General features: G+C 54.3%; 1 protein-coding gene across 1 annotated transcript; it reads left to right on the plus strand.

Annotated features, from left to right (window-relative positions):
• The first annotated feature begins 565 nt into the window (after nucleotides 1-565).
• On the plus strand, nucleotides 566-5,572 carry LOC122699244 (cell wall protein RBR3-like). Its single transcript, XM_043910956.1, has 4 exons — nucleotides 566-751; nucleotides 3,334-3,738; nucleotides 5,158-5,309; nucleotides 5,426-5,572. The coding sequence occupies exons 1-4, from the start codon at nucleotides 643-645 to the stop codon at nucleotides 5,471-5,473; spliced, it is 714 nt and encodes a 237-aa protein (XP_043766891.1). The 5' UTR covers nucleotides 566-642; the 3' UTR covers nucleotides 5,474-5,572.
• The last annotated feature ends 7,990 nt before the right edge of the window (nucleotides 5,573-13,562 follow it).

Below are 13,562 nucleotides of genomic sequence, written 5' to 3' on the forward strand. Positions count from 1 at the left end.
ACACAGCAGAGGGAGGGCCTGGGGGCAGCCAGAGGGGGCAGCCTGGCCAAGTGGGGAGGAATGGGGGTGAAAGCATGTGCTTGGGAAAGACGCAGAGGGGCAACAGGGTGGTGGTGGCTTCCGTGGAAACCAGAAGGGGCAAGGGCGTCCTGCAGAGACGTGTGTGCAAGCTGAGTCACTCGAGTCGTGTCCGACACTGTGACCCCACGGGCCACCAGGCTCCTCTGTCCGTGGGATTCTCCAGGCGAGAATACTGGAGTGGGTTGCCATGCCCTCCTCCAGAGGATCTTCCCCACCCAGGGATCGAACCTGCAGTCTCTTGCGTCTCCTGCACTGGCAGGCGGGTTCTGTACCACTAGTGCCACTTGGGAAGTCCCCTGAGGGGACAGGCAGAGCGGAAGGCGTTCGGGTCATGAACCAAGAGGGTTTGTTAGGAGAGGTGGAGGGGTCCAGAGGGGGGTAAGTCAGGAATATCTCCCCTGGTGAACAGCGGCCCTCAGATGCCCTGCGTCCGGAGGCCCCGCCTCCGCCTCGGCCCTGAACCGTGCCGCGCGCCGACAGCAGGGGGCGCGCAGCTGTAAACAGCGGGCACCTGGCCACACACCTGTGCGGAGCCGTCTTTCCCCCTCTCCTCACGCAAGAATGGGGAGCTCCCAGCCGCCGCCACCGCCGCTTCTATTGCTGGCTCTGCTGCTGCTGCTGCTGCAAGCTTCTGATAGGAATTCCTCTGTTCTCGCGAGCAGCTCTACAGGTAAGAACAGGTAAGATCCGGCTTCCAGGAAGCTGGAGGGGGAAATGGCCTCGCCGCACACCTGGTGTGTGGACACCTCCCTCGGGTCACACTGGTCTGCCACCGCCCACCCCCCCACCCGCCCCAGAGCTGTGGCTCCTCCTAGAAGCAAGAACAGCCGAGCACCAGCCCCTCCACCCCCACCCCTCACCCCAGTCCTGAGGGTGCCAGGTCCACCACCCCAGCATTACATGAACCAGCGACAGGCTGGTGAATGCCTCCTACCCAATTTGAGGTTCCATTCCTAATCTCAATTTCTCTTAGCCAGCCCCCAAAGGGAGAAGGGACCGTGGGGATGCGGGCGGGAGAAGGGCTTACTTCCTGGTCACTGAACACCTATGGCTCCAAGGGGGAGGTTCTTGGCCCCTGACTTAATTTCTTTCTGTTTCCCTATAAGACAACTCCCGGGGTGGAGAAGAGTTGAATTTCTCGCATCCATGGCCCCCATCCTATCCATCCCATCAAGCCTCTGACCAGCGTCCCAGCCCCAAACCTGGAATATCAGAGTGGAGGCCACCACAAATGAGACTCTCGTAGCAGACAAAAGCTTTACTCAGAAGGACCACATAGCTCAGGAAACTGAGGCTCAGACAAGCCAAATTTCCCAACCTGTGCCAGACCCAGATTAAACCAACTGACTTGACTCATGCCAGCCTCCTGGTCTAGGAGTCCCTGGGCAGAGCAAAGTCCTGGCACGATGCATAGACTCAGCCCCATTTTACCTTCTGGTCGACTCTCCAGCAGCTCACGAGTACCCTCTCTGTGCCAGGCACTCAGCAGAGCTGATGTCCTCCACAACCTCCTCTTTCCAGTTTTCCTTAGTTTGCTTTAGAAGCACAACTCCTCAGAGGTCTTGGGGTCCACTGTGGCCTCCGAGTCATCTTCATTTCAGCTGAAATCTCCTGTCATCTGGATTCCTTCTCAAAGAATGGTAGGAGACAGTTTGAGGCTGGACTCTTAGTCCTTGACTCCTTGGAGGTTTTGTTTTGTTTTTTAATTTGTTTTTAATCGAAGGATAATTGCTTTACAATATTGGTTTCATTTCTGCCATACATCAACATGAATCAGCCATAGGTGTACACATGTCCCCTCCCTCTTGAACCTTCCTCCCACCTCCCGTGCTTTCCCACCCCTCTAGGTTGTTAGAGCCCTGGTCTGAGTTCCCTGAGTCATATAGCAAATTTCCGTGGGCTGTCTGCTTTACATGTGGTAGCGTATGTGCTTCCATGCTACGCTCCCCTGGAGATCACTGAAGAGCCTTCTTACTTCCCAGTCACTGTGGGCCAGACACTGTACCATTCCGAGCGTCAGTTCCCCAGCTGTAAAATGAGGATAAAGTCAGGCCAGTATACCATGTCTCCTCCTAGACTCATCTGTCATCCCCTTAGGAACTGGGAAACTGGGTAGAGAAACGGGGTCTGCATGTGGACCCAGCCTCCTCCTGGAGCCAGGGCCGGGTGCTGTTTCCTCCTTTGTGCTGCTTAGGGTGAGGCAAGCCCAAAGACCCACCCAGGGCAGAGTGGACTGGGTGCGGCAAGATGTGGTTGATGAATGAACGTGCAATCAGTTGAGTTTACCAGCAGCCTGCAACTGGGAAGGGAGTAATTGTGGGAGTTGGCCCATGAACTCTTTACCCGCCCTCAGCCTGGGCCCTGGGCTTGAAGGCAGGGAGCAGCTAGAACAGGTAGCAGAGGTTACAGAGCCTTGTTGCTCAGTCGTGTCCGACTCTTTCTGACCCCATGAACGGCAGCACGCCAGGCTTTCCCGTCCTTCACTTTCTCCTGGAGTTTGCTCAAACTCATGTCCATTGAGCCAGTGATGTCATCCAACCATCTCATCTTCTGTCGTCCCCTTCTCCTCCCGCCTTCAATCTTTCCCAATATCAGGGTCTTTTCCAATGAATCAGCTCTTGGCATCAGGTGGCCAAAGTATTGGAGCTTCAGCTACGGCATCAATCCTTCCAGTGAATATCTGCTGGCTGTTCTTAGCGCTCAGGCCTCAGTGCCCCCGTTAAAACCTTGAGTTTAGCCATGGGGACCTTCCAGGTACCTGGGAAAGGAAATTAGGGTCGATACTCTCTGGGAGCTCAGAGGTGGATCTCTGCTGCCCAGCATCACTGAGTATCAGACCTGCGTGAGCTCTCAGAGACTCTGACTTTCTGTGATGTCCATTTTACATATGAGGAAACTGAGTCCCAGACGGGTTGAAAGAGTTGCCCAGCATGCTGCTGGGTTGGCAGCCGTTCCCTATATCCAGAAGAGTTCTAGAGCCCTGAAGCAAGAGTCGGGGGCAGGGAAGGTCCACCCCAGACTGAAATGCTGGCTGTGGGAGCTCAGATGAGGAACTTCAGACATCAACACCTCAGTTTCCCACTGAGCACTCCCACTGTGCACTAATCCCTCCAAGTCTCCCTAAGTGGTGGGTGTTGTCTGCTGGCATAATAGGGAAAGAGGCACCCGGCGGGTTGGGGGCGTAGGGCCAGGGTTGTATACCTTTGTTCCTAATCATCTCCTTCCTATACCCCAATGGTGTTTTCTTTCCAGATACTACAACTGCAGAGACAGAGAGCCTGCCTTCCGTATCTCTGACTTCTCCCTTCAGCTACAGCTCCTCTACTGTTGGGGAAACCCAGACCAGCTTAGAGAACCCAGGGCCAGGCTCCACAGCCCATCCCAACAGCCCTAGTTCAGAGCCCACAACCTCCCCCAGCCCCTCAGATTCAGGGGCAGCCTCCACCACCCAGCCCACCTCCTCCCAGCCAGAGCCAGACACCCACCCTAGCCCTGGCTCCCCCAGTTCAGAGCACACCGTCGCCTCCCCGTCCAGCGCCCTGAGCTCTATCTCCTTGGCCACCCTGCCTTGGAGTTCCACTCACCCCAACCCCAGCATGCTGCCTTCCTCTGTGTCCATGGCCACCACTGACCAGACATCCGAGACATCTGGTTATGGTGAGTATTGGGCCATCTGGGTCTGTAGGGGGATGGAAAGATTGAAGGCAGGAGAGAAGGGGACAATAGAAGACGAGCTGGTTGGATGGCATCACCGCTCCAATGGACATGAGTTTGAGCAAGCGCTGGGAGCTGGCGAGGGACAGGGAAGCCTGGAGTGCTGCAGTCTGTGGGGTTGCAAAGAGTGGGACACGGCTGAGCGACCGAACAGCAAGGGGGATGGTTGGGGGTACCAAGCTGCAGTTCTGGGATTGGCCACCAGGGGGAAACACAGTCCTGAGAATGTGCCGGGAGGGGCCTCTTCCCCACCCGACCCCCCCACCTCCTCCCATCACCTAAGCCTCTTCAGACCTTCATTCCAAGCACATTTTATTAAGCATCTATTGTGGGTCAAGTCCTGTGGGAAAGGGTTATGTTGGAAGATTATAAGATTATAATTATAAGATTAGGTTATAAGTAAATTTGTTTATAAAAGAACAAAGTAGAGCAGGATAAAGGGTCGAAATGTGAATGCAAAGGATTTGAAATTTTAAAAGACTACTTGGCAGAGGTCTTAGTTTGAAGGAGGTGGAGGAGGGAACCATGCTGGTACTAGAGGGAAACAGGACAGGCAGTGAGCACAGCCCGGGCAAAGGCCCCAGGGTAGGACTGTTCCTGGGGCATCTCAGGTGCAACCAAGGGAAAGTGAGGTGGCCTAAACGGGGTGAGTGGGGTACTAGTTGGGGTGGTGAGGGTGGGGAATTTGCAGAGTGTGGTTACACAGGGTCCCTGGGGTCCAACAGAGGCCAGGCATTTTTCAGAGGGTCTAGAAAAATCTATCATTCAAAATAATATGTTGTTTCCAAAACGTGCAAAGAAGAGTGCAAACATGAAGTATAATAATGTTTTGCTATAAATTTAGTAACATTTTGCTATAAATAAAAACATTTTTCTTAAAGTCACAGGATATAAAACCATCTTTACAAAGTGTCAAATTTTGCACATATCCTCAGAAAGTCACTGCATTTGGGAACTGAATTTTAGGTTGAATTTTTTTTTTTTTTTTCACTTTGCAAGAACTCCCAGAAATGGCCAGCAATGGAGTGGGAACACAGCAAACAAAACAAATGCCTTGTAGACAAATATATTCAAAAGAAAAGAAAGAGAAAAACAAAAATAAAAGGGTAAAAAAATGTGCTTGAAAAGATAGTTACAGCAGCTACTGGAGAGGGAAGGAAGCATTGCTTCCTGAGGAGGGACTTAAAGGCCCTGAGGGGCTTCCCTGGTTAAGACTCTATACTTCCACTGCAGGAGATGTGGGTTCGACTCTGGGAACTAAGATCCCACTTGCCTCGTGGCACAGTAAAAAAAAAGGCGCTGGGGCCCTGGTGTGTCTCAGAAGCGTTCGGCGCCGTGGCTGACTTGGGGCTCCTCCTTCAGCCCCAGGTGATGCTGGGGCCCCCAAGTTGCACCGGAACCCTGGCGTGGTGGTGGCCGTGTGTCTGCTGGTGTCTGTTTTGCTCATCGGCTGTGTGATCGCTGCAGTGAGGCGCTGTCACAGCGGGGTGTCCGAGTTCCAGAAGCTGGATGAGGTATCCATGGTGGGGGAAGGCTGGACTGGGGTGGGGGTGCCCTCTCAAGCAGGGCAGGCCCCTGCTGCAGAGACTGCTGGTACCTGAACACCCGCTCGTTTGCGTTCCTCCTTCAGGGGCTTGTGAGCCGAAGGTCGTCTTCTGCCCATCGCACACTGCCGTGATCTTCGATCTTTGAAGCTGAAGGGGAGGGACTGGGATGAGGTGGGGGCATCTGGCGAGGGGCAAAGCTTGTGGGAATAAAGCCCCTATCATTCCTCTGAGGCATCTTGAGTCATGGATTGTTTTAGAGTGTCTACTATGTGCTGGGGTCACAGCGGGGACTGTTTCTCCACCCTTATGGAGTCCACAGTCTCAAGAGGGAAGACTGACAGCAACCAGGTAATCAAGTGATGTAATTTCAGATGGCTGAGGCCACGCAGTGGGGCTGCAGCTGGGTCCCAGGGTCCTGTGTGTCCGGGTTTGCTGAGAGGGCAGGGAGGTCTCTCTGGAAGGTGGTACTGTTTTCCCTGGCCATACTGTGCAGCTTGTGGGGTCTTAGTTCCCCAACCAGGGATTGAACCCAGGCCCTCAGGAGTGAGAGCATGGAGTTCCTAACCATTGGGCAACCAAGGAGTTCCCTGGAAGGTGATATTTGTGCCAGGACGTGAAAGAGATAAAGGGGCCGCTGTGGGGAACGCCAGGGAAGGCATGCCTGGGAGCAGGCACGGCAAGTGCAAAAGGCCCTGTGGTAGGTGGGAAAAACTCGGGGTGTTTGGGAAACACGGAGATGAGCAAGGTCAGAGTTGGGTGAGGGAGGGATACGTGGAGCACCAGGTGGGCTGTGGGAAGGAGCATGAGTTTTAGCCAGAACACCGTGGGGGCATTTCCAGGCAGCAAGTGCCAGAACCCAACTTCAGGTCTTTAGGAGGGCAGATCAGCGCGGGGAGAGGCTCTGCAGGAGGCAGGGGCAGCCTGTGCAAAGGCTTGGAGACTGGACAGGGCCAGAAGCGGGCAGAGAACAGGGAGTCAAAACATTCCCCACCCCCCTGCCCCAGTCTTGTGGTCCAGTGGTTAAGAAACTGCCTCCCAGTACAGGGGATGTGGGTTCGGTTCCTGGCTGGGGAACTAAGATCCCACATTCCAGGGGGCAGCTAGGCCCTCATGTGGCAACTACTGAGCCTGCACATCACAACTAAGGCCTGACACAGCAAACATAAATAAGCAGTTAAGAAAACAGCCACCCCACCCCCCCAATCCCTCCATCATCTCAGTCCCCGTTCCCCAGGTCTGAGCCGGGGCATCCATTCTCTTCCCTCTCATTCTCAGGAGGCAAAGCTGAGTTCAGGGCGGGGCAGGCCTGGGGCTCGGGCCCCCCGTGGTTATGGGCTTTTCCTTCTAAGGGGACCTTCCAGGATTCTCTAGCAGCTTGGGACATGGAGGCTTCAGGCTGGGTCTTGGCCATGTCCCTTGGCCGCGGTTCAGGTCTGGAGCTGCCCGCTCAGGGCTGGGTTTACCGTGCAGTGAAAATGGGTGGTCAGCGAGGCTGGGGGTCAAGGTCACCCAGTACATGGAGGTGAAGCCTGCCCCGGGGAGGGTCACGCTCTGACAATTCTTGGAGGCAGAGGGGACAGCAGGGCCTCCTGGGCAGGCGGCGGGCCTGGTGAAACATTAACTTGTGGCAGCTTGGGGGGTGGCCTTTCCCCTGGCCACAGCACCCTGTCACCCCACAGCCCCTCCTGGAAGCCCCCAGATCCTGCTGCAGCCCCAGCCCCCACTGTCTGTGAAGTGGGTGGTAACCAGAGGGCCAGAGGTCATCAATCTGCTGGGGCAGCAGAGCGTGACAAGTAACTTTCCCAGAGCCTCCAGGGACTCCCTGAAAGCCCTCATGTTCCTGAAGCCATTCCTCATGGGCTCTGCTGTGAAGCCCGCGTCCCAGACCCCAGGGACTGAGATAAATAAAATCCTCCCATCCTTTTCTTTTTGGAGAACAGTTGCTTTACATGTCATGCTAGTTTCCACTGTACAATGAAGCGAATCAGTTTTATGTACACATATATCCGCTTAGGGCTTCCCTGGTGGCTCAGATGGTAAAGAGTCTGCCTTCAGTGCGGGAGACCTGGGTTCAATCCCTGGGTCGGGAAGAACCGCTGAAGAAGGAAATGGTATCCTCTTAAGAGGGTGGCAAAGCATGAATTGGTTGGATAACATCTCTGACTCTATGGACATGAATTTGAGCAAATTCCAGGAGATGGTGAAGGACAGGGAAGCCTGGCGTGCTGCAGTCACTGGGCTCACAAAGAATCAGACACGCCTCAGTGACTGAACAACAAATACATACCTCCCGTCCCTAGGGGAACTCCCTCCCACTCTGCCTCGCCACCCCTCACAGAGCACCAAGCCGACCCCCTGTGCGTTACAGCATCTTCCCGCTGATTACCTGTTTAACACATGGTAATGTGTATATGTCAACCCTAATCTCCTAATCCGCCCCACCTTCCCCAAATCCTCCATTCTGACCTCAAAACTGCGCTTCCCTCTGCCTCTCTGTCTCCCTTCTCTCTTTCTCTGTCTCCATCTTTCTCTTTCCCACTCTCTCTGGGTCTGTCCTCTTCTCTCTCTGTCTCTCTCCCTCTCTCATAAGCAAACACAAGAACAACAATTTAACGCCTGCCCACTCCGGGCTCACCCCACCCCCCTGTCTCCCGCCACAAACACAGATGTTCAACACTCCTGTCCACTCTGTCTCACACCATCTCCGTGGCACTTTCACACCTTCCTGGTCTCCCTGCCCGCCACTTCCGGCCAGGTCCTGAGGGTAGCACGTGGGTGTGGGTGTGTCCTGCTCAGGGCTGGCGCTCGGACAGTCAAGGGGCTCCACCAGGGGCGGGGACCCCGGGCTGCCTCTTGGGCAGGCTTAGTCCTCCCTGCCCCCACTTCCTGCTGGGTCACAGTGAGCTCAGACCTACCCAGGCCTCTCAGAGCTTGTGTGAGTTTGAGGGGTTCCCAAGTGGTGGGCTGGGGTCCCTGAACTGTCCAGAGCTGGGCTGGGAGATAAATGGACAGCCCGTGGGGCCGGGGGACTTCTTCCTGAGGCTCCTGATGCTCCAAGGCTGCTGACTCTGGGAGGGAGTCGGGAGGGGCTTGGGGAGTACGTGTGGGTGCCAGACCCGCTGCCCCTGGACAGAGGCCCCTGAGGAAGGCCGGCGGCTTTCCCTCACTGGTGCCAGAGGCCTGGCCCAGGCTTCCGTGATTGAGTGTCTGCCAGGAGAGGGTGCAGGGTGTGGGAGTGGGCTCCCTGTCTAGGGGAGTCTCGCAGGGGAATAGCTGGGCTCCCGGAGCCCAGAGATCTCACGTTCATCTCTCCAGGTTCAAAGACACCTCAGGCTTCCATGAGGCAGAGCAGAACGGTGCCCTCCTTCTCGCTAAGCAAGGTGAGCAGTAGCGGTGGGGCTGTGACTGAAGTGGGTGGTCTTGTTTGTGCCGTGGGGGCCGGGGTCCCAGTACTTAGGAACACCCAGAGCAGCCTGAAGACCCGCTTGCAGGTGAGGAGACCGAAACCATGAGAGGCTGCGAGGAGGCTGCTTGCTCCAAGGACCCAGCCCCCGGCTGCAGCCATTGCTTTAGGGGCAGGGGACCAGTGGAGGGGCCTGAGGGGAGGGAAGGCAGTAAGCAGGGTCCCCTTGGGTCTGGATACAAGGTTTTGCCCAAAGAAAGGGGGTCTGGGTGTCCTCTGTCCAGGGTGAGGAGAGTGTGAAGCCTCTTGCACTTCCTTTTTTTACAGGGCAGGGAAACTGAGGCAGGAGTAAAAGACAGTAGTGAGTGAGGAACTGGGGAGGGGCTGGGCTTGAATCCCAGGCTGATGTCCGAGCGGCTGGTAAGCTCTCTGGGACACCCACACCCTGTGAGCATGTGTGCTAAATCGCCTCAGTCGTGTCCACCTCTGTGCGACCCCATGGACAGTAGCCTGCCAGGCTCCTCAGTCCATGGGATTCTCCAGGCCGGAGTCCTAGAGTGGGTTGCCATGCCCTCCTCCAGGGGATCTTCATATTCCAGGGGAATCTTCCTGACCCAGGAATTGAACCTGTGTCTTTACATCTCCTGCAATGGCAGGTGGGTTCTTTACCACCACCTGGGAAGCCCCTGGGACTCTATATGTGCTTGTGTTTAAAATTTTTAAAAAGGCTAAAATTGTGTGGCTGGAGAGAAGTCAGTATGAGGTGGTCCCAGCAGCAGGCAAGGTCCCACATACGTTACCTTTCTTAGCCACGCCCCAGCTGCTAGCAGCGGGAGGAGAAAGATAAAGGGGGCGCCAGCTTACAGACGAGAAAACTGAGGCACAGAGAGGTTCTCTCTCCCTTAAGCTGAGTGACCGAGCGAGTTTGAACCTGAGTCTTCAGGACCCTTTTCTGCACTCTGAACCCCTGTCAACTGAGATGAATCCCCAACTGCTCCAACGGCCCAGGACACTCCCTGGCTGCCCTCTCTACTGTGGTGTGTGATCAGACAGCCCTGGTGAACTCCAGCAGCTGGCTCCCTCTCCAAATTGCACCTTCCTTCTCTTTAAAGTGGGGATCTTTGACATTCCCTGAAACCGTCTTTTATAGAATCAGGCATTCCACTTGCACGTGGAGTGCCTCCTGCCCTGGGCCTGGGGACGTAGAGACTCACAGGCTGGGCAGACAGACCTTAAACCAAGAAAAAGGATAATCTCCGAAGGTGGGTGAATGTGAGTGAGGCTTCCCAGATTGGGCAGGGAGGGCTTCTCTGAGGAGGTTACCTTTGAGTTGAAGAATGGATGTAAAGAAGGAGCCAGCCACGGGGAGAGCTGGGGGCAGGGCATTTCCTACAGAGGGCACAGCCTGTGCAAAGGCCCTGAGGCAGGTTTAAGGGAGCAGCCGCGACAAGGCTGATGGTGCTGGGGCAGGTAGAGTGAGGGGAGAAGGAGGAAGGTGAGAGGCAGTAGTGGGCAGGGCATGTGGGGCCTCTGGGGCCGTGGTGAGGGGTGTGGGTTGTGATCTAGGGGTGCTGGGAGCCACAGGAGGGTCAGGAGTAGGCAAGGAACAGATTGGAGGCTAGTCTTAGAGGCAAGACTGGCAGCCAGAGCTAGGGCATATCAGGATTCAGAGACAAGAGACATGCACAAACCAGGCCAGCTTCTCAGCCTCTCTGCAATCTCTTCCCCACCCCCACCCACCCCCACTTCCTCCGCTAGGCCTTCTGGCCCCACTCCAGCCTCTCAATGAGGAAAGCAATTAGTCTGGAGTGGCCGGTTGATTAATCTGGAGCCGAGAGGCCCAGAGGACCCTCCCCTCCCCCACCTGCAGCTCTGAGCGTTCCACCCTCCCGCCACCCTCACCCTACCCTCAGCTGGATGAGGGGGAAGCGGTCGGGCTGGATCCTGGGAGTCGGAGCTTTGCTGAAGGACCAGCCCCCCCACCCACTGCAGGGCTACCGGCTGCTCCCTACAGGGCCTGGCTTGTCTATTTCACCCCCAAACAAGCCATCTCCCCACCCCAACGAGCCCAGATCCAAACTTCAAGCTGCCTCCTCTGGTTTCTCCTGGGAGTCATGTGACGCCCAAATGGAACCTAAGTTCACCAGCTCTTTGGTGCTTCCTCCCAGACCTTCCCCATCTAGGTCGTGGATGCCCCACCCACCCAGAGAACTGTGTGACTAGTCACCCATTGAAATCATGAGTTATCTTTGAATCCCCTTGAACAGCCTATAGCTATGGCCTGCCTCTCAATCACCAAAACATGTCCCAAATCCACTCATGGGCCCCAGGCTGGTGCATGTACCCCCCACCCCCAGATGCTGCCCCAGCCTCTATGCTCCCCCAATGGTCCCTGCTCCCTGGCAGGCACAGAGGCTCCTTAAAATCATAAAGGGAGGGACTTCCCTGGTAGTTCAGTGGATAAGACTCTGAGTTCTTAATTCAGGGGGTCCAGGTTCAATCCATGGTCAGGGAACTAGATCCCAAATGTCACAACTGAGACCTGGCTCAGCCTAAATAAATAAATAAAATATGTGTTTTTTAAAAACTCGTAAAGCAAGTGATGTGTCTTGAGAGCTCCCAATCCATACCCAGAAGCAACACCCAAGTCATCACCCCACCCCTGAGGCCCTACATCAATTTCCCACCAACTTACCTCCTCTCACTCCATTCCCGCCTCCCCTCACTGTTCATCTAACCTGCCAGCTTGATCCCACCTCAGGGCCTTTGCATGTTCTGTTCCCTCTGCCTGGTATGCTACTTCCCTAGCTCTCCCCTGGCCAGCTCCTTTTCGTCTTTCCAGTCTCAGCTCGAAGTCCTCTCCTCAAAAGACCCTCAATTACATCTGAACAACACTAATGGCCCCTCCCCAATCACACTCCCAGTCCCTGCCGTGGTTTCCTTTTCTTCCTAGCACCATAAAACTGTCTTTTTGTATTCAGTGAAGAAACAAATGAACATAAATGTGGGCAAGTGATTTTTCCATCTGGAAATCAGTTTCCTGAAGAAGAGGCAGCTGACGTCTCCATGGGCCCCCCATCCTGGGAGGAGCCCACTGTTTCCATGCTCCCCACCTTCAGCTTTCCCTGCACATCCTCCAGCTGCCAGGCATCTTCCCTGGGGAACCCAGGATGGAACACTTTGGTTTCTGCACTAGAATTCAGATGCCCCTGGGAGAGAGGGATGACGTGTGTGTGTGGGAACAGTCAGGTGTTCCACATCCTAGGAGGATCAGATTCGTGCAAAGAGCTGAAGGGAGAGTGGGGAGTTGAGCCGCCCCCAGCTGCATGACCCTCAGCAGTGTATTTCCTCTCTGAGCTTTAACATTCTCCTCTGGGACATGAGAATAAGAGGGACCACCTCACAAGGAAGGAAGTGAACCTAGGAGAGGTTCAACTGATGTCCCCTTCTCCTACCTTCTTCCCCATCCCCCTTTGCCCTGGCTCTGGCCCAGTTTAGCTCTCTGGTCTTGGCCTTCAGGGCTTCCCCAGTGGCTCAGTGGTAAGTAAAGAATCTTTTTGCAATGCATGGGCCACAGGAGATGCTGGTTCGATCCCTGGGTTGGGAAGATCCCCTGGAGAAGGAAATGACAACCCGTTCCAGTATTCTTGCCTGGAGAATCCCATGGACAGAGAAGCCTGGTGGGATACAGTCCATAGGGTTGCAAAGAGTTGGACACAAGACTCAAGTGACTTAGTATGCACGCACACTTGGATCTCAGTTTCCCTATCTGAATATTGAGTCTGATGGTGGGGACACACTCACTTGTGTGGTGCAGGGACAGAGCAGGAGGAGGCTGGTTCTGAGCTCTGCCTGCCTCTCCCAAGTTCTCATCTGTGCCTTTGGCTCCTACCCCTATCCCCATGGCCATGGGTTCCAGTTTTGATGCTACTTCCTGGGGTCAGCACTGCAGACAGTTCCCAGCCTATGGCTGGCATATGCCTGCTGGACAATTCTGTTTACCCAGAGCACGTTTGCAAACACTATCTCATTTAATTTTTGCTGTTCAGTCCTTCCAACAAGAAACCTCAGAATCCAGAATCTCATCTCCACCATTTCCTTACCACCTGCAACCTTGGGCAAGTTACTTAACCTCTGAGCCTCAGTTTTCTTGTTTGTACAATGAGGATAATTGTACAAAATGGTCTCATTGTGTTCTTGTGAGCTGATCCATGAGGGATCCTTAGAACACCACGTATGTGGAATGAGTGTGTAAGAAAGAGTAGCTATTGGTACTGTCATTATTCACTTGTTTATCTACTGCATGTTTTACCTTTATATTTTAGTAATAATAAGACATGCTAGAATACCATTACAGAGCATATTGTTATAATAAACAGTGATATATATATATTAATGGTATAAACAATAAATATGCTGTATATGAACTGATTGATAAAAAATATTTTTTCAGTGCCTACTGTGGGCCAGGCACTATTCATATCCTGCAAGGTTTGAGATTCACATCCCCATTTCATTGGTGGGGTAACTGAGGCTGAGAGAAGGAAATTCACTGAGGGAAAAAGAAGGACTGAGATACAACTCTCTGCATCAGTCCAGGAATCTGGACTGACAGAATGTCAGTTCCTGGAAGAATGTTTTCTGGAAGAAACAGAATGTGCAAAGTCTTGGAGTCCAGGGGATCAGGTGCATGAGCTGAACATAGATCAGTGTGGCTGGAAGGTGGAAGGGGAGCCTGGAGAGATGGGCAGGGGCTTGACCACACAAGACCTGGTGAAGATATCTCAGAGGTTTCTTGTCCCCAGGGTTCCAGAGAG

This window comes from Cervus elaphus, chromosome 9 (genome assembly GCF_910594005.1).
Source record: "Cervus elaphus chromosome 9, mCerEla1.1, whole genome shotgun sequence".
NCBI classification, from domain to species: Eukaryota; Metazoa; Chordata; class Mammalia; order Artiodactyla; family Cervidae; genus Cervus; species Cervus elaphus.